Below are 27,740 nucleotides of genomic sequence, written 5' to 3'. Positions count from 1 at the left end.
AAATTAGTAAAAATGTTGATTATATTCTAGATACATTGTAGCTCTAAATCGTTGGTAACGCCAGAAACTGAGTAAGAGGCTTGATAGTACAACAGAAAACTGCCTATGGTTTCTCAAGAAAAAATAACAAGTGAATGGCTATTTTAAGACGTTTCTGGTATTGTTTCAGGTCATATTTTGATATAGAAATCACCCATTGCTAGCTTTGATTACTAGACAGTTGTTAAGGATGTTGTCACAATCATTAGTGACATAGTTACATTGTTTGTTTCCTATGTATGTTCAATTAGCAAGTTCAAACAAGCTTTCTTTAAATTCTAACATTACTTCCCGCATAAAACTGGGACTACTAAAAACAAAATGGTGGGGTACACAGTTCCATGAAGACCCCCATACTCCACCGTGGGCAGGTATTTCAGTGGGCATTCTGGGTTAGATTGAATTAAGTAGCACATATTTATTTAATTATTTGCGAAATTGTTTATTGCAAAGACTGTCTGAGGCCATTCACAATTACCATTTTCACAACCACTGGACACTTTATAAATATAAAAAGCATAATAATGATTTTTGCTGTACTGATGGAATGCCTTTAAAAGAACTGTTTTTAATTTTTTTAAATTAAGTTTGCCCTAACCCCCTAAAATGGAAATTTTCTATTAAGGGGAAATAACTCTGTTTAGAAAAAATTGACAGAAGACTTAAAAATTTGTCACTGTGAAATGTTTTTAAATTTAAGCCTTATTTTGGGTTAAAATATCTTTATTAGCATTTACCATATAAATATTTCCACTAAATTGTCATTAAAATAACCAAAACAAAATTAACAAGGCCTTAAATACATATGATAAACATGAATTCAGTACAGGTGCTGGGTATATCCATTTGAAAAAGTTTTCTAAATTAATTAATTTGATAGTCAATCAAAGTTCTGAAATAGCTTCACCAGTAATATGATGTCATGCACTTTACTAAATCTCACCAAAACGTCTTGTTGGCTGTAAACAAATGACCCATTGACAGCAAAACATTATAATTACCAACTGAGTTGATAATGATAAATATCAAATGTGTTTATAACATGGATATTATGGGTAAGTTATAAGATAAATACATGTACAATTAAAAAAAAAAATAGTGGCGTATGTAATATCTTGGTCAGCTGGATGTTTCTGCAGAAGTTTATTATGTAATGCAAGTTAATTTAATTTTGACTTTGTTGGGTGCTCTTTTTCTACATTGCACCCTTCCCAAAAAACATTCTGGATCCACCCCTGACAATATACATTATATTATATATTTGGTCCAGTGCAAGAATACAGTTACAGATATTATCAACATTTTCATATATTTGTACAGTCGAAGTCAGTTGTAGATCTTTAAACATTGAACTTGAAGATAAAAATGTTTATTCAAAAAATCTTGTATTGAAATAATATGTATGCTATGAAATACTATGTATGTTAACCCAACAGGTCTCGTTAAAATAGGTAAAAAAAATTATGGTTAACCTCATCAGATATATAAGTTACTTGAAATTCTGTTATACTTCAAGCAGATGCAAACTTTTTCTTATGTTTTGCTTTTACTTTAGAAACAATTGACCGAGTTTATAAAGTACAATGTATGTTTTTCTTAAATGCAGTTGTTTCAGCATTGTACATCGTAAATGCATGTAGCTACACACATGTAAACAAAAACAGGCTTTGTAAATTCAGTCCAATGTGTTTAATATTATTTACACTTTTAATGTTTTATGTTTTTAAGGGTCATACAGTCTCACTTATGTTTTGTTCTGGAGTGATTACAACAGCCAGTATATTTTTGTTTCTATTTCCAGGTGTAAGGCGTGAAACAGTAGTATGAAAACATGGTCTACAGAGACAAACTAGGTCAGATTTGTGGCTTTCTAAACATTGAAGACGAGGAGAACAGTGGCAGTTTCATTCGGCGCTATTTTGTCCTTAAACACAGTAGTGCACGACTTGTGTATTACCAGGATAACCCAATTGTAATTAACTATTTTACTATGAGTTTTAAAATAACACTTTAAAACAGACTATTATTTTTAATATATTGAATAGGGGTGCAACAATACGGACAAAACCATATTGCGATATATAGGGATACAACAAACTGCATTGAAATACAGTTGATATTATTTAAATTTAATATTTATAGATTTTTTTTATTAAAGCAGAAGGGATAAACTTTTTACTGAACTTTATTAGTTGTCATGCTCATTAGGCCAGTTTAGCTCATATTTGTCTTCAGGATTCAGTGCTGCCCTCAGTGTTGTTATAATGTCCCTGGCTGTACTGAATATTCGTTCTGGTGGTATCGGGGGGAATATAAAAATGTTAATTGGTCCCATGTGATGTTATCACTACCCCTTGTTGTTGGGTGGTGGGGAGGGAGAAAAAGAGAAAACAAGAAAGGAATAAAAAAAACACACATAATATACATGTATGTATAAACCATAACATTTAAGGGTGATATTTGCCAAATAGTGTCCAAAAAAAATCATTATCATCATGGTGGTGTTTGTATGTCTTTATCTTGAATCATGAACATGGAACGATTTCAAAATATGAAAGAAAACAAAAAACGTTTGATCACATCAGCAAAATAAAAATCAAATTGTGTATATTTAACATAATGGAATAAATTTTCAAAAAAGGAATAAAAGCTATGGATTTTAAGTTTAACTCCCGTATATGTATATAAAGTATGTGTATTCAGTACTATGTCCAAAACATTAGTACATGGTACTAGTAATAGATGGCACCGCTGAAGTGTTTGACAGCTTGAGCTAACATATATTTTGACTAAACGATTAATAACATCGTTTCTGATTGGATGAATTTGACCTCTACTGGCTCTAAAGTCCGAACTACATTGTTAACAACTATGATAAATTACTCTGCTACCTTTAATTACCGGTATATTGGCCCCACATTTTGTTCAGACAGAAATGGTAAAAAAACCCAAACATTTCAGTGACAAGGATTCCACATTCTAGATGATTACCTGTATTGACTTCAATAAGATTTCCTAGGACAAAAAGCATGTCATTATTCGCTGGCTGCTATTTTTGTCATCGCCTATTTCCTGTCAAATACATATAAGATACAAAGAAACAATAATGTGTAAAAATCACAATTTGCAAAACTGTACCGTGTTTCGTATTGACCTTATGTTCGGATCCCAGTCGAGGCATGGGATTTTTAATCCAGATACCGACTCCAAACCCTGAGTGAGTGCTCCGCAAGGCTCAATGGGTAGGTGTAAACCACTTGCACCGACCAGTGATCCATAACTGGTTCAACAAAGGCCATGGTTTGTGCTATTTTGCCTGTGGGAAGCGCAAGTAAAAGATCCCTTGCTGCTAATCGGAAAGAGTAGCCCATGTAGTGGAGACAGCGGGTTTCCTCTCAAAATCTGTGTGGTCCTTAACCATATGTCTGACACCATATAACCGTAAATAAAATGTGTTGAGTGCGTCGTTAAATAAAACATTCTTTCTTCTTCTTTTTTTGTATATACATAATATTTAATTTTTGACAGGGTATAATCACATTTTTTAGCATAGCTGTACTATCTTAAAATAGGGGTTATCATTGATAATTGTGAAACTACAAATTTTCCAAATTTATATGCTAACCCCCATGTACATACCTAGTGAAGTTGTACACACTTCCACCTGGGTACAGAAAATGTTTTGCTTGGAATGTGTCTTATAAAATGTCATTTATACGAGTTTTGGGGTTGCTGAGGATGCTTTTCAGCTGCATAATAGCCAATAAGTATACTTGAAACAACATATAGCTTGTAATATATCTTTTTGACAATTCACTACACCATATTCCAAGATGGCTGCCCATTACCACAAGACCGTCTTGGGCAAACAGACAATCAAGAATTACTTCAAATATAAATAGAATTATTTATATCTTTATACAAGTACAGCAGTGCATTATGCCAGGGACATCAAACTTTCATTCCCTAAGACAAATGACATATTCTGTGTAAAGAAAGACTAGAAAACTGTCAGTGGGCAATCTCCAAGTGTCCCATGATAATATTAGTCTTGTGGTATTGGGCAGACATCTTGGATTAAGGTTTTGGAAAATGTTAATATACCCCCAAAACCATAAAAGAACTATATATTACAAGCTATATGTTGTTTCAAATATGTTTATTTGTGTCTACCATATTGGATTTCCAACTGATTTGCTCAATTAATAACCCCCAAAACCCTATAAATGACACTGCTTGGCACATACCAAGCAATATATTCATAAAATGAAAAATCCACTCTTGTTTTTTAACTCGTAAGGGGATCTGTACAATGTCAGGAGGTATATGTATAAGTGGCTTAGCTCATACAATATAATATGGAAAATTTGTAGTTGTTTCACATTTAAGAAAAGTACCATAACCCTCTAGTTGAGATTGTACAGACTTTCAAAAGTAGATTTTTTTTTCAATTTATCACATCCCCCTAATTTAATATGATGCTTTCATGTATTATTGTCCAGGTGTTTTTCTCAATAAAGAACCACATATTATGTATTATTAACACACATGAATTATTAAAATACAGAATATTTAATATGTTTATTCTGGTACTGTGATGTTCTTGTTACTAACAGAATACTTTTAATATTTTTAGAATCTTCTTCCTGCATGGAACACTCCAGTTGGTGAAATTTCATTGCAGTATATATCAATGGTAATTGTCTTAAATAAATATTTAATGTAGTAGCACTAGTGGAACTGCATCTCCATATTGAGATATGGATGAGGCATATCACCTAAACTTAAAATAGCAGGGCTCGAATTTAACAACGTCACTGCAGCAATTTCCATCACTGAGATATAAATTGACATAGGTCAGGATCATCACCAACAGCACGTTTGTGCCACTGGATAAAAACATTTTATTAATGACAGCAAATAGGGTTTCCACAGGTATTCAGGCCCAGGCAGAGTCTAGCAAGACTCGAGTCCAATCACAGGACTCGAGTACCCATGCAATGTAGAGCACTCTCATTGAATTATATTTTTACATCGTTTACATATGCTTTCTGCCTGTTACATTATATGTTTATGAGACATGAAGGAAAACCAAAAGTCGAATGTGTGGAATGCAATACAATGGCATGATTCGGCATCACATAGTGCTATTTTACTTTTATTCCTTAGTCTCATTATCATCTATAAAATACACCTGCACTGTTAAACCATTGAAAATCAGTTCATTACCTTTCAGTAATGGATTTAAAAAAAAAACACTAGTTCATTACCCCTCCAGAACCACTAACATTAAAATCTATACTTACACATTTAATACATGATATTATTTAATGGTATATATTAAGTAGGGAAATATCCTCAGCTCTCTGTTCCTGAAAAATAATGGAACTCGGCTCTAGCAGGCCTCATCTCCATTGTTTTGTCAGGAATGGAGTTACTTGGACATTCCCCTATACGTAAATGTCGGGTACTCTGGTCCGTGTCAAGTTTGACCCTTGAGTACTCGAGTCCAAACTCGTGGAGGCCTTAAAGGCAAATTGTATACACCTGGTGTGTTTGATATCCAATAGCCGATGATTGATTAATCAATGTGCTCTAATGATGTCGTTAAACAAAACAAACAAACAAAATCATATACATGTATAGGAATAGGATCATAATATCTTGAATGAGTTCACATTTTGCCTCTGTGTCAAAGGTCAAAGTCAATGACTAAAAATAAAAATTGTCACTGCTCGATCAATTTATTTCTGATCTGATTTTCATGAAACTTCACATATTATAGGAATAGGAACATATTTTAAACAGGCTCACAATTTGCCTCTGTGACAAAGGTCATGATCACTGTTACTAAAGGAAACAAATTACAATGCACACTGACTTCATTTCTATTTTATGAAACTTCACATCATTATATCTTGAATGAGTTTACATTTTGCCTCTCTGCATTTACGGTCAAGTTCACTGTTACTGGAAATAGAAATTACAACGTCACTGCTGTACCGACTTTATTTGTAATGCAATTTGCATTAAACTTCACATTATAGGAATAAGATCATGACACTTGCTAAAAATTATGTTTTATCATGCTGTCTCAAAAGTTATGATCTTGCTATTTATCATCATGAATTAATGTCACATGTATAAACATGCATACGTTTTATTGCCAAACCTTTAGGAGATTTTCAGCAATTTTGATGCTTTAATTTACTTACATTCCCTTAAACAGGACAAACATACCACTGCTTGTAATTACATGTATGAGTATATATCAGAACTTTGGAGAGCACAAGCTAATGGTAGGTTTATACATTCTCACTTGTAGTACTAGAACGTGCAGATTATTAATATATTAATACTTGAACTAAACATTAGGTGGATCTTTTCCAAGCCAATTTTCATTTGATTTGATATTTGTGTTCTATTACAGGTTAGCGATGCCAAACAGATAAGACCACATGTTAATTCTTGTTTCGGTAAGTCTACCCAGGACAGAAGGCGAAATGCCATTATTATCATTGGTCCACAATACATTTGCCATGAAACATAACCTCACATTTGTAAGTGAAACACTATATGATCACCGTATATGTGCTTATATAGATGTGCTGGAGTGTCATAAAACATTCAGTGATTCATTCCAGTGTTATAAATACTTCCAAATAGAAATACACAAATACAGAGCAATCCTTGAGATCTCTGATCATGTTCATTAATTGTGGTCATTAAAACTTATCTTTAATCCACTATGTATCTAGTTCATTGCATGCCAGATACATTTTCTAATGTCAGTATGTTGAATCACTTCAAAGTATATACCACTAAGAAAAAGTCAGTATAGTATTAATTACAGAATTTTTGTGGATAGAAGATGGATTATTTACGAATTGTTCTTTCAGTTATAAATGTTTCTGGTCGTCGATACTTTTTGGAAGCCGAGAATGAACAGGACAAGCTACAGTGGATGGAAGAGCTGATAAATGCCAGTAAAATAACTGTTAGTATCAAGTGTTCTGTAACGGCCTTCAGTTGTTTGTAATGGGGACTAGAATTCACTAATGTAGAAACTTATTTGTGATGATCATTATTGACAAAAGCACTGTGTATGGTTCCCTGTTACCTACACTTTCCATGGGAACAATTTCAGTTACACCTACCATCTCCCACTTTAAAGCATTTGTTTTAGCGAAGTTTCAGATATATGGAGGGTTTTTTTATTTTATGAATTATCGAAAAATGGCTAATTTAAACAAAATTCTATTAGCTAACTAACTCTGTAGCCACTTTCTATCAAAAATTAGCAGTTGACTAATTTGGCCATGGGCGAAGTGAGATTTGATTTTAAGGCCAATCTGTTTTTGGGGTATAATTATATTTTGAATTATAATTAATTAAAAAGAGATGTTGAGATGAGAAATAACTGATGATTGTGCATCCCTCACCAGGTGCCTCAGTCTGGAGTGAAGTCTGTGAAAAGTACGGAGTGGGTGGCAGGCGATATCAGTCAACACAGCTATGTGACGGACATTGCCGGTGGTGTCGTTCTCAAAATGCCAATTCAGGTTGGGCTTCTTCTTTTTTTTAAATTTCCAATTATTATTTTTTTAATATAAAGACCATAAATACACTGAGAGACGTAAATAATGCCATGAATGTTTTCTTATTGAAATGTATCATATATAACTAAGCATGCTGACATATGACATGGTCGTGACAATTGTAACTGAAAGGATGTTCAAATCAGGAGGGGTGGAAGGGTATGAAATAAAATGCATTTGATATGAAAACACAGTGTGTATTGAATCGACACAGCATTTTGTCACCATTAGTTACCATGGCATATAAAAAAAAGACAGAAAAACTGAAAAATGGTTGCCTTTTTAGGGAGACAGATGCAGGTAATGCACATGCAGAATAATTTTCATATGCAAATTGCAATGTTGTGCTGTAATAAACACCAAGTTGTTTTTCTTCTTTTTTATTTTATTATTCTAAATGTTATTGAAGAAACTTTTTATAAAGTCCAGCAAGTGCACCATGACTAGTATATCAAAGGCCATGGTATGTGCTGCCCTCTTTGTGAGGTATATATAAAAGATCCTTTGATAATAATGGAAAAATGTGGCTGGTTTTATCTCCAACACTGGATGTCGAAATTACCAAATGTTTGACATCCAATAGACAGTGATTAATAAATCAATGTGGTCTAGTGGTGTTGTTACACAATTTTATATATATATATATACACACACAAATATATACACACACACAAATATATATACACACACAAATATATATACACACACAAATATATATACACAAATATATGGTAGATTTATTTGTATTTTATTAGCACACTGAGGAATGTTCTGCCGGAAGTAGCGGTGAGGCTGAGGCAAGTCCTACTGCATCTTGTATGAAACCACAGCCACCTTCTCCTCAACAAGCATGTGGAGATCGCCTGGCCTGGCCAGACGCAACCGTCTTATCAGACGATACAGTCGTCAAGTCGGGATATGGTGTCAAGCAGGGGGCTTTGGTATGAAGCTCTTCATTATACCAGTTTTAAGTGGTTATTTGTGATATTCAAATTAAATTTATTTTTCAGAATATATTTGAACTCTTATTTTGTTACATGCCTCCCTTAAAATTGGTTGACAGTGCTGTAAATAATGTTATGATACGTGTGATACAGGAAACCAATATTGTGGTATATTGTGATACAAAAATTCTTATAATACCCATCCCAGAAAGTTGACATAAGGAGTTATTTGTGCATGTACCTATCACATATCTTATGTGGGGTTTTTTAATAAAAACTTGTTGCAGGTTTACAAGATACAGGAATAGTTATAGTTTTGCCATGATAATGCTTAAATTATTTTGATATCGATATTTGTAAATTGTTAAAGCTTTTATTTTTCATTTTCAAAATGGACTTGCCATTATAATGATATTTTTTTTCCAGAGAAAAAGTTGGAAGAGGCGATTTTTTGTTTTGCAAGAAAATCAGTTTTCATATTATAAATCTGAAAATGTAAGTTTCTATTAACAAACATTGCATATAGAAATGTTTTATTTGGTAGTTTGTCATTTATTACTCCTAAATTATTGTATTACTGTTCATTTACTTTGTTTTGTTATGTATTAAAATGTGTACATAGGCATACACATTTGCTAGAAGTCAAGTTAATGAGAGTGAAATAGTGTAGTGGACATATTCCTTGCCACTGAGCTGTGCATGTACCCTGATGACTTTTCTCATGGTGGGGACAATGTCAATTTTTATGTTAAGCTTCAGCATTAGGTTAACTACATTTGTGACAAACTATAAGTTCTAGGTCAGTGAAAGGTGATAAATAGTTAAACCTATGTACTGTGTTCATCTTGATGCATATATATACATGCAGGCTTCACGCGACGTTCAAATTATAGGGCGATGTCACTTCTCTCTCACATAATATTACTCTGTTCTTTGTTTGTCATCCTCATGTGAAACAGACAAATCACCCCTTCTGCTGGCCAATAATGATTTCCATTGTCGTACACAGTTAAAGATAGTGTGAATGGTGGGGGGGGAGGGGGGGGGGGGAATGTCAGTTAGTATCAACAAAATTGTATTAGGCCTAATAAAGCACAGTCATAACAGTTGTTCTCTAAGAAAGGTGACAATCATAAAAAAAAAATGAACCACTGGTATTTACCCAGTATAATACTTATTAATAACAAAACAAACAACTAGCATTAATAAAATGGCACTAATAAGTGACTCTTTTACTGAAACAAAAAATCAAAACTTACAACCAGTCATTTACAATGTAGCTATAGGTCACGAAAATGGTACTTATTGTTACCAAATGACATTATTAAAATTAGTATGAAATAAGCAGCTGATGAATAAGTTTTCATTGAGCAAAATTCAATTTTAGTTTTAAAAAGTTGCATATATCATTCTACAATATAAACAATAGAGTTACTAAATATTGTAAGCTTCAACAGTCAGATTTACTGCATTTTACTGCGTCAGTCACGGATTTGGTAGGTCTAGACTAGCCACTGTCGCTTCGAATACTTAGATACTTAACACTTAATTAGTATCTAGGATAGATATTCCTCGAGTCCGTCAACGTTCATTCGCAACTGTGTACAATGCCAGTGGTCACTGTTTTCACAATGAGACATCATTGTTGCTTTAGGGATAATGTCAGGGCAAAGTCAAGTTGATCAAGGCGCAGCTTTGGCTCACTATGCCCACTGGCGTGAGGCCTGCATATATATATTTATTTGTTTTAATTAAAATACCTTAGCATTTAGCTTAATGTTAAGTTTTTTCAGTTAAATTCATGCTTTACAAACTGGTTTAGTTATAAATATAACTATTTATTTAATCTTATGAAGACTGTTATCTTCAGTCTGATATCAGACCTTACTACCACTCTGTCTTCATCACCATTAGTAGATCTGACATAACCCAAACCTTTTCATGTCTAGGTGACCTTTCATTGCAAAACAATTCATCTAAATGTCTTACAGCTTGTTTAGCACTGTCTAATTTTGTGCTGCTGATTTTATAATTGGTCAAATGACAGGTCATGTCAATATCTAATAACATTGGCTTTGGTCAGATCCACTTAACACAAGCTCTAAGGTCAGTGGCCAGTAAGATTTGAGTTAACTAAGATTGCTTTATTTTCTTTCATTTCTTTGTCATTAATGTAGGACCAACATCCAATTCGTTCAATCCCAACAAGTGATATTTTAGAAGCAAATATTTCAACAAGGTAGGTAACTTTTTAAAGAATAAATATTGTTAATGATGAAAACATGATATTTTGATCATATCATAAATGTATTATGTATTATGCAGCATATTTAAAATAGCATCTATATTGTTTTTACATTAATCACATTTTGCTTCATTTGACAATGGGTAGGAGATATTTGTTTATAATTATCCAACTAGCCAACAGAAAGACAGGTTTTAGAATGCATATAAAATGGACTTTTACATTTTATTTAAATAATCATTTGCAATATTAATCATGAATAAGAACTGATATTCAAGTTTTCTTTTTGAGAAGTTTTTAGTGTATTTTCACTTGTTTGTTTGTGCAGGGAATGTTTCAGTGGAATCCATTTGGCACACTGACTCTTTTCTACAGTGAGTCGTAGATTGATTTGGTGTTATTTATTCTTCTGTTTTAGTGGCCATCCTAACAGGGAAAACTTGTTTGAATTCGTTACAACCAAAAGAACATTTTATATACAAGTGAGTAGTATTAGAGTGGACATAACACTATAAATTAATTTATCTGATTTGTTTTCTGCTGTTAAATTGTTAAAGCAGGTTATAAATAATAATAGTATTGCATTTAAGTATTGGTAAATGCCATTTCACCAGTTACATGTCTGTGTTGCCATTTGGTGTAAACAGTGTTGTTGTTTTGTTCAAAGATCCTGGGCAACGCAGTCAGTTGTTTGTCAATATGGAGATACAATTCAAATTCAAACTGTTTTGTGTGGTTATTGTTTTCTCGTGAATTTGATAAATATATTAGTTTAATCCAACAAGTGGTGTTTTCTCTGTGTTGTTTTATATGTATGCAGTGTTTACTGTATGATGAAGCTACTGATTTGTTGCAATATGAGGGGTGGGAAATAGCCCAGTGGTAAAGCGCTCGCCTGATGTGCGGTCAGTCTAGGATCAATCTCCATCAATGGGGCCATTGGACTATTTCTCATTCCAGACAGTGCACCATGACTGGTATATCAAAAGCCATGGTATGTGCCATCATGTTTGTGGGATGGTGCATATAAAAATCCCTTGCTACTAACGTAGTGGCTTTCCTGTCTTAAGACTATATCTCAAATTACCAAATGTTAGACATCCAATAGTCGATGATTAATAAATCAAAATCAATGTGCTCTAGTGGTGTTGTTAAACTTTAACTTGTTTTGGTTGTAGTGTGATAGCCCAGAGGAGATGCACAGCTGGATAGGACAAATTAGAGCACTGATATCCAGCAGAAAGGTGAGTAGTGTCTGGTAGAAAGAAAACTATTTCTTAACACAGTAGTCTTCTCTTGGAAAAAATGTTTTTTAATAGAGTCGGGATTCTTGTTTTGAAATCCAAAGAAGATGAACATGAAGGTACAACAGATTAAATAAGGGATGTGAATTTTTTAGGATTTTTATCTCGTTTCATCTTCACATGCTTTCAGCTTTTATTTTGAAATGACCTGTTTGTTGCACCAGTCATGTACATGTAGATCAAATCATACTGATAAGTTTAAGTACTATAAAATATTTAAGTTCCATAAACAGGTCTAGCTCTGGCAGTCGCCAAATTCACCAGTTGAGAATTTTAAAAACAATTAGTGATTTTATTTTCATTTGACTAAATAATTTCATGTATTAATTGATATTCTGTTAGAAAATAACTGGGTTTGAGCACTTTTTGAAGTTTAATAGATAATTTGATGTAATAATTGATATTCTGTTAGAAAATAACTGGGTTTGGGCACTTTTTGAAGTTTAATAGATAATTTGATGTAATAATTGATATTCTGTTAGAAAATAACTGGGTTGAGCACTTTTTGAAGTTTAATAGATAATTTGATGTAATAATTGATATTCTGTTAGAAAATAACTGGGTTTGAGCACTTTTTGAAGTTTAATAGATAATTTGATGAAATGTTTTGCTCACCCAGAGCTACATGTAGCTCTGAATGATAAAAGTAGTTGTTGGCCATGATACTCGAAATTGTTGAAAAGAGTGAATTGTAGTTTTAACCTGGTTATAAAATGAGTCATCTGTGTTGCAGCCTCCATCATCAGTGCCTGTGCCTCACTCGTGTGACGTCAGTGTGGCTTCGAAGACTGTGTGGGTATGACCCACTTCAATGTTTCTGTGAATGCTTCTGTCTTGGTTACTTAACACCATTCAATTGCATCTTTCAAATGATTACTCATCATTTTGGTCAGGAAAAACTGTGGTGTTTCTTTATCATTAACCAAAAGTATAGATAGTTTTTATTTCTGGTTTAAAAGGTATAAAAAAATTGTTAGGTATCATTAGCAGAATGATGTTTTACTTGTTTGAGCAATTTTAAGTACTTTATAGTTGCAGTTGAGATGTAAAAATTTCTTTTTATATTATAAGCAAAATTATTATTTGTTTGACTAAGCAATAATAAGTATATAGATGCAGTCAAATCTGCTCAAGTAATTAACTAGTTACTACAGTAACTGTTATATTAAAAGAATACTAAATTAAAGCTTTTGGACCATTATGAACTTTCATCAATATGTTTTTAATGCAGTTTTACTACAACAATTAAAAAGAATTGCATATCAATTAAATAATTTCTATTTAGTTGACGCTGCCATTATTTCAGCCTTTTACAATGAATGTCACCTTGTGAGCTGGAGGCTGTTAGTTCTGTGATGTCAGACCTGGTCAGAGCCGGTCACAGACTATAGGCAGTGTGGTTTAGTACCATATGTTTTCTTGACAGAAAACCACATTCGATTTCAGTCGGCATAGAAGCTCAGTAGTCACATAAACCTAGCCAGTTGTCTCATTAGACTTCCATTTTCTTCAATACATGTTGGATTTTCTTCAAACTGAATTTATCACCTCATCATTACTCGCTGGGTTTTTTCTAGCTTCTATTTCATCAGCTTTGAACACAGGTGCAAACTGGGACGCAAGCAGTAATTCACCCATAAAAGGTGTTTTTCCTGCAGTTACTGTCACAGGAAACATCTGACTCTGAATCCATTTTTGTTGGTGGCTTCTTTGTCACTCATTTACATATATTATAGTCCTGGAGTTTACATTATCGCATTCTGGCAGTCACATCACTTCAGGTTATGGGGAGATGACTCCTTTCATTCCATTCCATTCCAATATATATTTACATGCTCATATACCACGAAGGTTTCAAGCATGTCTGTCCTGGGCATAATCTCTGGCCTTTGCCAGTGACTAAGTCCAGGACAGAAAAGGGTGGGGGATAAGTTTGAAGTGGGCAGATTTTGGAATAAGAATTTAGTAGTGTCCAGCGACTGCGCGGACCGACTAGTAGACACCGAAAATGGGCCATGTTCTGACAGGCTAAATTTCGATTCCTTCGGGTCTAACTAGAAAAAGCTAAAGTCTACGGAGAATACCTGCTCCTAACATCATGTCCGGACTAAGAATTTAAACCCAAAAATATGTTAGACTGCTCGGCCGAAAAGGTTTTAAGGTGATTTGAGCAATTGAACGGGCGCCAAAGTAAATTGCGTTGGACTATTTATAAAAAAATAAACATAAAGATTTTGAAGCTCGATCAAAAAAGTTTAAAGTCCAACTAAGCCCAAAAAGGAGGATACCTGTCCTAGGTAAGGTTGTGCTACTTCGGGGAGCCTGGAGTGTCTCGGAGCGACGGCAGCTTTTCACTGATCTGGTGTAGTTGTTGTACCACCTTGGAATAGTCGGGGCCGCAGACCGCTTGTAACATCCTGTGGATCGTTCTGTTGTCGAGTTGAGCAAACAGGATGCACTGTCTGTAGGTCTGGTCCCTTCGGTGCGTAACGACTATTCCCTTGGTTTCATTGAAGATCTTGATATGAAGCTCGTAGCTGCTGCCGTCCTCCATGGTCTTCCAGTGGTGTTGGTTCAAAAAACCTCCCCGAAGTAGTTCTGGTTTCTGCGTGTCCCCCTGTATGTACTGATGGAGATGACGACGAAGTCCACTGATGGCAATGGTCCATTCGTCGTCAACAGGGGGAGCGGATTCCGGCGGCGGCTTGGTCTTGGCTGGCTGGGTGGTCGGTGATGTTGCCTTCCTTTTTGTCGCCGGAACAACAAGTCCAAGTGGCGACTCGACGGGAGCGGTCGTTGTTGACCGCTTCACCGGAGTCGTCGTCTTTGGGGTGGAGGTTGAAGTAGGTGGTGGCACACTCGTCCGTTTGAATCTGACGATCTCCTGGGTGGTGTACGGCCGTTCCGGGGATGCGGGCTCCACAAGTGGTTGCTTCCTCTCCGGAGGACTCGGTGGGGGCGGTATCACAGGAGGGAGCGCCACTGGCGGTTGAGCCACCAGCTTTGTCCCCCCCTGGGCCTTCCCTGGCACCGGTTTCTTCCTTCTTCTTCCTCTTCCAGTCCCCCCTTTCCGTTTCTGTGGAGGCGGGTCACCATACACCAAAGTCACGGTCGCCCGTGACCCGGTATACGTGACCCGGAACTCCAACATCGGGCCGAAGCTGGCAATCAGTCCCCCCAGGTGGGGGGGCAATTCGAGAGCGCACGTTGACACGTCCACCTTCATCGAAGGACAGCTGGAGGGACTCCTTTCATAAGGATGGCCATCTCTATAAACTAGATTTAATCAGGCTGGCTGAACTCGTTTTACATGCACATGAAAGTTAATCAGGATATTTTTTATTGATTCTGGTAATAAAAGATATAGGCATCTTTCCAATAAAGAACACTTATTTTTCATAATACTACTTGTTTAAGAAGCCAGTAAATATTTCATATGATATAGCCCTGTGTTTAGCCACCTGTCTGAAGAGACCAGTTTTTAATGCTTAATTATATGGCTGTATAACACAGGCTTGACTGTATATTTAAAGAAATGTTTAAAAAAAAATAACTTCAACCTTTTTATTGTTTAAATTTTTTATTCTACAAGCAGTGTTAGTCATTCTAACTAAAGTAAGGTACGTGATATCAACTATCAACTGTTTGGTATTGTGTTCATTTATGACACAAGATAAGAAATTAATTAATAGTACCGGTTATTAAGTTCAAGAATTAGTGTTGAATTATTTTGTAGGATTGCAATACCCCAAAAATTTAATATTCTTTACAAATAATTAAAGAAACAAAAACAATAATGTCTTAAATGTTATGTAACAAATATAACACAACTCAGATCTTGTTTTATCAAAGTTTTGTCCATCATATTAAAAGTTCACACCATGACAAGACAATTTATCCTAGCCAAAATGGGTTGGGGCTTTTTTATTATGTGCACACATACATTGTAGTGTATCATGTTTGTTACAGAGTTGTTCGTTAAACTAAATGCATCCTGTTTGTTTAGTGCATCTTTGTGTTTAGTGCATCGTTATGTTTAGTTCAGTACCCTAAGCATGTTGTTCATTTGAGTGTTTTATTAACATTGTAACAAACACTGATGAAAGGTGAGATACTAGATGTATTTAAAACTCAGTGTTTTATTAATATTGTAACAAACACTGATTCAACTTTAAATTGCATTTGGCGAGTAACAGCTTAAACCCTGCATTGTTTCTATTAACATTTTAACAAACAATGATTAAAATAGATAATAATAAACAAGTTTCCAGTTATTATAAAATGTATGTCAAGTGAAATAATTTTCTCTTGTCAGAGCTTTAGCAAGTGACAGATAAAAATTATTTTACGAGGGACATAAATTTAATAATAACTGGTACTGAATTTGTTACTCTATTTATTACCTTTGAAACCTTTTATTTGAGATTTCCATACATGTACATTTGTAGAGAAACAATGTAGACCATTTTACATGTACATGTGTATAGAAACAATGTAGACCATTTTACATACTGTTTTAAATATTGCAATAACTTTGTATTTATGTCCCGTTCAATGAACGAATATATCAGCATTGTCCTGTATTTCATCATGTGACACGTGTTCTTTGCTTTAATTGGGAACAATAAGAAAAAGCTTGTACATATTTTAGTGTGTTCATAACGTTTTTTATGCCTTCCATGTGCCATTTGTTTTAGTTGGCTTTTTCCCCCCCAAATGTAGAGTAGAATCTCATTGGCTCGAAAGCGGAATGGTCAAACATACTGCTACGCTCGAACCAAGAACAAAGTCGTGAATTTGTGTTTAAGTAAACCCTTTTATTATGCATTGAAGTATTGAACAACACTATCCTTCTCTCGTACACTCATGTCAGCCTCATCAAAGGGAAATCAATGTAATTAATAATATTTTGCTCTAACCCATATTCCATTACATTTGAAGACGCAATAATGTCGCATATTACATTCATACATATTTAGGTGCAGTTAAAAAATTGTGAATCATTGTAGTGTCATTTCAGTTTTTGACACCTCGCAAGGTGGTTTAGCAATTTCATTGCCTTTGGACCAACTTAAAGGCAGAGGACAATGATCGCCTTATGTTGTTTTAGCAAAGCCGTTTATAATATCTGATGTTGCTGCCATTGGCAATAAGACATATCTGATGTGGCGATTGGTCAGGGGATTTAACAATGTTTCCTCTTTTATCTTGTTCAAATTGTAATTGATTCATTAAAATCAAAACAACCTTCTTGGTTATACTTGTACTAAATACTTAATGCTTTCTTTTGCAGTATCATATGTAACACAGATAATTGCTTGGTAGGCCTATATTTTATTTCGTACAAAGTTATAAACAAATAAACACTCTGCTGTTTTAAATTGATAATGCTACTAAGACAGTTGTATAATTTAGTTCTAACTCAAAATGGAATAACATGATCAGGGCTCGAATTAGATACAGTTCACACGATTTCATTTGATTCTTAATGCAGCTGCTACATATGTATGCTCAGTGGTTTTGATATTTGATGAAAATATTGTAGGTATACTTCAGAATGGTAAACAATCTTCCTTATAAAATGTATCTCATAGATCATTTGAAAAGATCAGATCAAGGTGATAGGTTTATAGGTGAAAAGATCAGATCCAAGGTGATAAGTTTATAGGTGAAAAGATCAGATCCAAGGTGATAGGTTTATAAGAGAAAAGATCAGATGACAGTGATAGGTTTATAGGTGAAAAGATCAGATCCAAGGTGATAGGTTTATAGGTGAAAAGATCAGATCCAAGGTGATAAGTTTATAGGTGAAAAGATCAGATCCAAGGTGATAGGTTTATAAGAGAAAAGATCAGATGACAGTGATAGGTTTATAGGTGAAAAGATCAGATCCAAGGTGATAGGTTTATAGGTGAAAAGATCAGATCAAGGTGATAGGCTTATAGGTGAAAAGATCAGATCACGGTGATAGGTTTATAGGTTAAGTCACAAGTATTACAGAAGCCCAATTTAGAGAGGCAGATATTCGCCGGTCTAGCAGTGACATACTTGCAGGTATTCGCCGGTCTAGCAGTGACAGACGTGCAGGTATTCGCCTGTCTAGGAGTGACAGACCTGCAGGTATTCGCCAGACTAGCAGTGACATACCTGCAGGTATTCGCCGGTCTAGCAGTGACATACCTGCAGGTATTCGCCGGTCTAGCAGTGACAGACCTGCAGGTATTCGCCGGTCTAGCAGTGACAGACCTGCAGGTATTCGCCGGTCTAGCAGTGACAGACCTGAAGGTATTCGCCGGTCTAGCAGTGACACACCTGCAGGTATTCGCCGGTCTAGCAGTGACAGACCTGCAGGTATTCGCCGGTCTAGCAGTGACAGACCTGCAGGTATTCGCCGGTCTAGCAGTGACACACCTGCACGTATTCGCCGGTCTAGCAGTGACAGACCTGCACGTATTCGCCGGTCTAGCAGTGACAGACCTGCACGTATTCGCCGGTCTAGCAGTGACACACCTGCACGTATTCGCCGGTCTAGCAGTGACACACCTGCACGTATTCACCGGTCTAGCAGTGACAGACCTGCACGTATTCGCCGGTCTAGCAGTGACATACTTGCAGGTATTCGCCGGTCTAGCAGTGACAGACGTGCAGGTATTCGCCAGTCTAGCAGTGACAGACGTGCAGGTATTCGCCAGTCTAGGAGTGACAGACCTGCAGGTATTCGCCAGACTAGCAGTGACACACCTGCACGTATTCGCCGGTCTAGCAGTGACACACCTGCACGTATTCGCCGGTCTAGCAGTGACACACCTGCACGTATTCGCCGGTCTAGCAGTGACAGACCTGCACGTATTCGCCGGTCTAGCAGTGACAGACCTGCACATATTCACCGGTCTAGCAGTGACAGACCTGCACGTATTCGCCGGTCTAGCAGTGACACACCTGGCTGTTTAAGGGGAGCTATCATTCTCGCTCCCCATCACTTCACTGAGACTAGATCGACGACAGTAATTTTTAGCTCCCTTTTGCATTTGAATTTATATGGTATCAATATGGTAGGATGTTAAATGGCTCCCCATAATCTAAGTTAGGAGAGTAATTAATCACTTCCATCCATTTTTGTTTACGTGGAGGTCTGTAGTAATAGTTACAACATTTATAATTACTTCTGTGACATTCCAATCTGAATGTGAGAATTACCAAATGTTTCACATCCAGTAGTAGATTAATAAATTTAAAAAAAAAGAAAAAAAGTCTTTGTCTCTGTGTTAAATATTTGTGACATTTAAAAAAAAAAAAAAAAAATAATGTGCCCTAGTGTTGTCGTTAAACAAAAAAATAATTTAAGACTGATATCACAGATTTGATGTTTACAGTTCCATGTTTGACACTGACTTAAGACAACAACTGAAACATGTAGATGTGTTACTAAACATTCCTGTGTTTTTTATGTGTTTGAAACTAATGTAATGACAAAACCACTTTTACAATTGCATTTTGTATGTCATGATTCTTCTTATATTTACTGTCAATTTGATGACTTTTTATGAATTTTATAGTTTACAGTTTAATTTTATTCAACCTAGTTGCATGTATACCAATGGAAATTGGATTATTAGTACTTTGTAAAGCTAAACTTATTTTTATAATAAAATAAATCATTTTATAGCATTGTTTGATTTTAATTTACTAGTATTTAGGGGACAATATTTCCACATCTTCGATAACCTGAAGTCAGTTGGCATATTTACCTAGGTAACTGCTTGTTTAGTTACATAATATTTATCTTGGTAACTGTGTGTTTGGTTACATGAATTATAGCCAGTGAATTGCCTCACATTTTCACTGAGCAGCAGTTCACCACATAACTGATTGGCGGTTCGTGTGAACGCAACCAACACACAAACAGAATGTGTGTAATGTGGATGGTCCATCACTCATGATATAACCACAAATAAACTTCTTTTTTGGATGTCAGTTTTTTTCTTTCTGCCTCAATTTGGAATATGTACATGTATATGTATTTCATCTTTATGCAAATGTTTGTGAAATGTGACAGATTTATAGAACAGTAATGTTTTCCATCCTTGGATCTTGTATAATATATTTCCCTATAATAATTGTTTTCAGGTATGGACTTATTTTGGCTATTATTAGTCCCGTACTGGTCCAACCAGAGAGGACTTTAGGTTCATCTCTGTCTGTCTGTCCATCTGTCCGTCCTAAATACAGTTTTCCGGATGGGTTTTTGTTTTTTTCAGTGCCTCAAGATATTTTGTGTATAGCTTTATTATATATTACTGAAGATCAAGTTTGACGTTCATGACAATTTACACATTTTTGACAGAGTTATGGCCCTTGAACTTGGGAGATAAGGAAATTTGTTTTTGGGACTCTTTTACAAACACTAGCACCCCACCCCACCCACTCCCATGCAGTGCCTCTAGATATTGAGCTGAAATTTATTATATTATACTGTTACAGATGAAGTTTAAAGGGACATTCCTGAATTTGCTGCAATTTTTAAGATGTTATCGACTAACAGAGACTTTTTAACGATTGTAATTACATATCAAATATATTTTTCTGCATAAACTATTTTTGGCTGTATATTAAACATGTTTCTGATCATTCTAATATTTGTACTAGGTTAAATTTCATTTTATTTCCTAAAATATTTTTTTTCATACATATGAAATTATTTGAAGACAAAATCCAGTTTGGGCTTCTTAAAAATATTAAGATGACCAGAAACACATTGATTATACAGACACTGATATTCTAAACAAGAAAATATATTTAATATGTAAGTTTAATCATAGAACTATTTTATTAGTCACAAACATCTTACAATGCAGCAAACTCGGGAATGTCCTTTTAACTTAAGGGTGATTTACTCATTTTTCAGTTATGGCCCTTGAACTTAGGAGGTAAAAATATTTTAACCTGGTAGGGGACATGTATTGCTTTAGAAGTACTCACAGAATGCTTGCAGTGAATTTTTATGATTCTTCGGTTTAGGATTTTGTTTGGGGGGTGGGGGGGGGGGGGGCTGCCTTCCCTTGTTATTTTAAGTTGTGTACAGCCTTGGTATGAGTATCTAAATGTAACACAAGCATATAATTTCCACCCTAATCAACCAGACAAATTTGTTTTCCAGTTTTTTTTGTTTTGTTTTTTACTTGTCTTACTGATGAAGCTATGCCCCATTTACTATCAAACAAAAATCCACTTGTTAAAATATCTCATCTGAACACAAGGAAGCAACACTGATGTTTAGATACGGGTGACATCATGTGGTCCAACGGTAATCTTAAGAAATGTGTTGAGTAAGAAGGAAGTCTTTCCCCCATCACATATAGGTTAAAAGGATATCAGATTACAAGTAAATGGCACTGAATTGATGAAGCAGAAGTTTGTACCTCATACTCCTAAACATATAGGCATATGTATAGTAGATATCATTTTTTTTAAATTTAATTGTAATGTAAACAATGGTAACAAAAAAAACCTTATGTAACAGAATTCTAGTGGAGTGTACTACAAATTTAATTTATTTCAATTTATTTTTGTGCTTAAATTCATTTACGGTTCAATGACATTATCCTTGCATTTTAATTATTTATAGTCAGCATCTGCAGTGTCTGTTCATCATTTAGTTTCATTCAATCAAATACTTTACACACCTGCTGCAGACTCAAGCACATATGCCATGTGCACACATTCCAGATAATCAATGTGTTCTAGTGGTGTCATTAAACAAAACAAAAATCCCTCCAGATAATGTGTCCAGGACATCACCGACTACTGCTTAGTGAGAGAGCAATGTAGTGGCCTTTAATATCCCCAGTAAGCTGATACTCCTTACTAGGACACAACCAAACTCTCTATCAGTCTTAAACCTGATAGCTAAACTACCGCTCTGTGGGAACGGGTTACTGCATGATAATGTTCACTTCCTTGTTGAAAATGAGATTGTGTATAGCTGTTACTGCAAAGTACAATGGTTGTGATGTCAGATAAGAAGTGTCCGGTTTTCTCGCTGAATGGCCAGCAATGATGAATGATTCAGGTTGACCCATGTGAGCAGTGAACCAAGATTGGTTGATCTCTTTGTAGTTTCCTATTACAGATCCTTGGAACAAAAATATTAGGAAGTGGTTAACTACCAGTGTTGGTGGTGCATTGTTTAGGTCATTAGCTTAAGGCTGGTATGTACTGGGTTCAAATCCCAATACCAGCTCCCACCCACATTGAGAGGACAGGTGCATTACATTTAAGATCACAACATGTATAATTGTCCATCCTCCACATCCACTTGTTTATGTTTATGCTGATGATTGTTTATATATGAGTTATAATATTGTATATACTTGTATGCTTATGGGCCACATGGCTTAACTTAAATAAACTACTACTACTACAAGTCCATGACATGAATTACTCTGTCAGTTACCTCTGACCTGACAGTCAGTCCATGCAGACAGCTGTGTTCACAGGACACTGTGCTTGAAGCTTAATTGGAAATACGAATATGTTTATTTGGATTGCCGATCACTTCACAGCATGTTCCACACAAAAATAAGAGCTAAAATTAATTAACACATAAGCACGAAAATTAATTAAAGCATAGAAATCAAGTGAACATGAAAGTTGTCAAGTCATTAAATCCACTGGCATAGCCATGGGGCAGGTTAGACTGTATCTCTCAATGACACCTTTTCCCCCACATCATTTTTTTATATTTGCCTGTCATCCTATACTATGTCTCATAGACTGTGGGTGAACACCCCCACACACCACACCACCCCACCCCTAGTATAAAATCCTGCCAATGCTAATGCGAGTGTTAACAAGACAGTAGGAAGGTGTAGTGTCACTACCCTGGTTCGTCTCTCACTGACAGTAGTCTCTGTCCTGGACAGACTGCCCACATTGCTGAGATGTGGACACAGGACAGCGTGTTTGAAACACAGGTGGATATAAGCATGAAGTTACATGTATCTGCACTGTGTATGGAGTGGGCATTCATATAACTTCTTTTTGCGTATTTTATCATATTTTTAAATAGAAAAAGTCTTCCTCCTGTTAAAAATTTCTCACTCCCATAATTTGAACCTCGTGTGAGGCCTATAACTTTTGTTTTTAAATCACTAAAAAAAAAAAAAAACAACGTAAAACTTAATGTGATAATTTTGTTTTAATTATTTATCACGAGTTTGTTTGTTTCTAGTTAGGATGTATAATATTATAGTGTTCTTCCTGTATGCAGCGCCCCTCTATTGCTAGCTAGAACACTGTATGGGTTTTTAAAATGGATCAATGTTCAGTGAAGAATTTTATGAGGTGATCGTCATTTTTACGAATGTACGCTTTCAAAAGTATTTCCTGTACGTGAGCCCTTTTTTTTAAATATTTGCGCCTTTAGTTGTTAAGACACGGCTGACATTTGGCTTGGGGAACGTACGAATTGGAATATTAAGTTATGAAATAATCATGTTTATCTGCTGTAACTGTTAATAAATGAAAGCAATAAAGACTGCACACAAACAATAAAATCTAAACAAAATTCTTCTATTAGCCTTCATTCTAGTGGTAAAAAAGATCGAATATGTTTTGTTGAGGCGTTATTGTTTGTTTAGGCAACTATACATTAAAACCTCCCGCGGGTTTTTGTTTTGGGGTTTTTTTTCTCGAAAATTTCCCTAGTTTTGGTTAAAAAGAATGTCTAGTTTTTTGAAAAACCCGTAGCAAATTGCCCCAGGCCTCCGAGTGAATATTGTTTTTAAATTTTCAAGTGAAAAACACCCGAATATTATGAATTCCTCAAATAGATAAACAAATACCGGTAGTATTTTTGTTTTAATCTACACTAATGCACTAGTGAAAATAATGAACATTGTATAATAGGTTTAATCACTTTATTATTTCGACGACCGTAATTTCTTAAACAGACTGTCAGGTGTTGTCATGAGAAAATATAGTCGTACAATTTCCGCCTTTTTAAAAAAAAAACCTGCTCAGTATTTCAAGCTTGTCTGAGGTGCAATGGGTCGTGAGATCGATCCCATCGATAGACCTAATGTGGTTTTCTCCGTCCCAGCCCCATCCCATCCTATAACTGGTATACCAAAGGCTGTGGTGTAAGCTTAATTTCTTGTCAGGATTCATCGCTGCTATTCGGTCAGGGTAGCCGCGGTAGCGGGTTTCCTCTTATACTATAGGCGTGATTTACAATATGCTGAGGTTTTGTTAAACAAACATTCACCATTTCCTTCTCCTTTTTTTTTTTTTTTTTTGACATACGCTCGCGTATACATGCACGAGAGAGAGAGAGGGGGGGGGGGGGGGGGGGAGTGGCAGACGAGCAAAGACCGCGATATACGTTGTATTCTGACAACTGTTTCCCCTCTTGTTGCTAGTTAAAATATTTCATACGTGTAGTTTGGCAAGTTATAGAAGAAATCTTGCAAGTCGAACATCCGTGACTGATTTTGCGTTTCTTCTCGTTCTGTCTTTATTTACCGTACGTGCCACTTCTGAATTCCGTGCCATGAGCTTTCTTCGCGGTTTGTACACTGTTGCTTCTGGTACCACACTCCCATTGACGAATTTCATTTCTGACCACTTAAAACGAAAAGTATTCCTTTGTTTGAATAGACCAAAATGTGTGACCACACAAGTGACAATGTCGCCAAAGTGTGTAGCTGTCTTAGTAAAATGTGATTTATTCTCAAGTGGGGATGTTGGCTAGTCTTTACTTAGAAGAGATGCAGGAAGTCCATGAACCAAGGCACACCAGTTTATAGTAAGACATTCGGCCTACGAAGCATCCCGTAGTAATTTGGTGTGTTTATTTGTTTCTTTGTTTTTCATCATCTTAATATATGCAGTTTGTTTTGCAAACTAAATTGTGTGTGTGTGACTGTCATAGTAGTAACTCGTAATGCAATATATGTGCATTTGAGATAGATCTTCATTCATTGAGTACCTCCATTCGTTTTACCTCCATCCAACATTCGATGTAATAAAATAGCTTCACGTAATTCCATGTTTAAAAGTGCCGTCTGGTTCATACTGATGAAGAAAAACTACTCTTTATAATACTGTTTCTATTCTCTCCCAAATGCAAGACTGTTGTGCTCCATTGACTAAACTAATGAATAAAGTGACTGTTTATGCCATCTTAGATGCCTAACTGAAGTTCTAAAGTCCTCATCAAAACCGACGACATATAACCGTAAATACACGTGTCGTTAAATAAACGTCGTTTCTTCCCCAATCAAAATTATACCCATCTGTTGTTTGCTTATAATGAAAAGCCATGAAACGAAAATTGTATTAGCCTTTTGATGGCCTGTTAATGTATAAAAACTACAGGTATGATAATCGTCAAAAGGTTACCTTTTTATAGATTAAAAACAAATCGTTACAGAATATTACATTTAAACAGTCAATCTGAAATAGACTATAGGAAATCACCTGCACGTTCCGACAAAACATAATTGCTTTTACATTGAACACACCTGTCAGGTGTAATGAGATAACTTTTATCAGGCCTTTTGTTTGTATAAATGTAAACAAATCACTATAATATCAATACAGTTTTCAGATTTTCTTTCCAGGAATTTCAACGAATCATACTTTAAAAAAAATAAAAATAAACGTTATTGGTATATTTTTGACTAAAACTTTAGATAGAAAATATGTTGTAACATTTATCACCCTTTAACGCTGTTTTCTCATTCCAACCAGTGCTTTACGACTGGTGTATCAGAAAATATGGTTTGAGTTTTCCTGTCTGTAGAACAGGCCACAGCACAGTGGTAAAGCACTCGCTTGATGCTCGGTTGGTCTAGGATCGATACCCGTTTTTGGGCTCATTGGGCTATTTCTCGTGTTAGTTAGTGCACCACGACTGGTATATGGTTTGATCGTGGTATGTGCTCTCCTATCAGTGGGGTGATGCATATAAAAGATCCCTTGCTATTAATAGAAAAATGTAGCGGGATTCCTAGATTAAAAATTAATGGCAAAATTACCGATTGTTTGATATCCAATAGCCGATCATTCATTTATAAATCAATGTACTCTAGTGGTATCGTTAAACAAAACAAACTTTTCTAGACCATGTTTAGCAATGTGTTTGATATGTTCTAATACCCACTGATTGCTGGGGAATCTCCTCAAATAATCATTAAAACGTGTATTTCTTTTCACTTTTCAGGCCTTAAAAAAGACAGTCCAGTCCCTTACGTCCATGCATTAGATCAGCCGACTTCCCGTTCTGCATTAAAACCTTACCAAAGAGAACTGAAAATAGACAAATGAGATGAATAGTAAAATATCACAGTTACAGAGTACGCTGTCGTCACTTCAGTATTCAGAAAACATATTTATTGTTGTTGTTTTTTAAACGGGGTGGGGAAGGGAAAGTGCATCTGGGTATGGTGAATTTTAAAAATGGGGTAAGGAACTCGGAATGTGTAAATATCGTGGAATGGGAGGAGGGTATCAGAGATCTGGAGTGGCTGGAAGAAATATTTATAACAACATTATCTACTAGCGGAAACACATTCCTGTGCACCAAATGAATGTATACAGAATTGCATTCCCTTGAATTCTGGTCATGAAAATGTCAGAAAATTATTGTGTAATAGCCATTCCCTTCGATATTCCAGAGGTGTTCTGTCAGTTGCTTGCACTATTCATGTTTTATGCGCACAGCTTGCCTTATGCGCATTTCGGGTCACGTGCTCTTGTTTGACAGCAGTTTTCTTATTAGACAGCAAAATGACTGTATAGCTTCTCATCACTCAGAAAAACTATTTGAGTGGTATCTGATTGTCGACAACGTGATGTCACGCCTCTCGGAAAATGTTCATCTTTGAGCGATTGGTATGCTTAAAATTGGAATGGTACAAAACATTGTTGTTAAACGTTGTGGTGTTCATTAGTGCTCATCTAACTGACTGTGGTTTCTGCGGAGATGTTATCAACGGTTAGGAGTGCTAGATATCTTCTGTATTTAATAAACCTGCGTGTAACGTCACGTTTGTAAAATGCTTGTACCAGACTAGTACACCTACGAAATCATTTGGAAACAAGTCTGACATCCCGAAACATCCACTTAGTTAGTGGAAAAACTACGCGTGGTAACTGTTTTTACCACGACTGTTCAGCAATACGTTGTCCTGTTACGTGACCGACAACACACCAAGCATGGTGTAGACTACACGTTTAGGTTCAGAAGACACCATTGGTTCACCGTACTTTTACATGTATTGCAAATAAAAGGTTTTGAGTTAATCTAAAATATAAGTATTACTGAGAGTTTAATGATGCACAGGAATTTTTGTCCGTTAGTATATAATGTCAATACAAATTTCCCCAGATTAATGCTGTCATTCGCAATTTTGTGTTATATGTTGTGTGCGTGCATAATATTAATTTTTTAAAGTAAAACCTTTGTGGTGGGGTTTTTTTTTTTTTTTTTTTGTAAAAAGGCATGGAATTTTTAATAAATAAAGTTGTGATATCTACTAAGTGCAACTGGTGGTTGTTTATTACAGCACTGTAAGACGATGTTATTTGTTTAATGTGTATTAAACAC

General features: G+C 35.4%; 1 protein-coding gene across 3 annotated transcripts; it reads left to right on the top strand.

Moving 5' to 3' along the window:
- Positions 1-81: 81 nt before the first annotated feature.
- Positions 82-27,673, top strand: LOC121382582 (pleckstrin homology domain-containing family A member 1-like). 3 transcript variants are annotated; one of them, XM_041512075.1, is made up of 13 exons: positions 82-157; positions 1,841-2,011; positions 4,676-4,735; positions 6,470-6,515; positions 6,939-7,036; positions 7,485-7,601; positions 8,393-8,578; positions 9,008-9,076; positions 10,759-10,820; positions 11,245-11,308; positions 12,005-12,070; positions 12,864-12,926; positions 26,355-27,673. In XM_041512075.1, exons 2-13 carry the CDS (start codon positions 1,871-1,873, stop codon positions 26,394-26,396), a joined length of 1,014 nt encoding a protein of 337 aa, XP_041368009.1. In that variant the 5' UTR covers positions 82-157; positions 1,841-1,870; the 3' UTR covers positions 26,397-27,673. The 3 variants fall into 3 exon arrangements, with proteins under 3 accessions (XP_041368009.1, XP_041368007.1, XP_041368010.1); XM_041512073.1 differs by having other exon boundaries at positions 95-169; XM_041512076.1 differs by lacking the exon at positions 82-157 and adding an exon at positions 303-410.
- Positions 27,674-27,740: the final 67 nt, after the last annotated feature.

The sequence above is a fragment of the Gigantopelta aegis genome, chromosome 10 (genome assembly GCF_016097555.1).
Source record: "Gigantopelta aegis isolate Gae_Host chromosome 10, Gae_host_genome, whole genome shotgun sequence".
NCBI classification, from domain to species: domain Eukaryota; kingdom Metazoa; phylum Mollusca; class Gastropoda; order Neomphalida; family Peltospiridae; genus Gigantopelta; species Gigantopelta aegis.
This window is presented reverse-complemented; position numbering and strand designations above follow the sequence as displayed.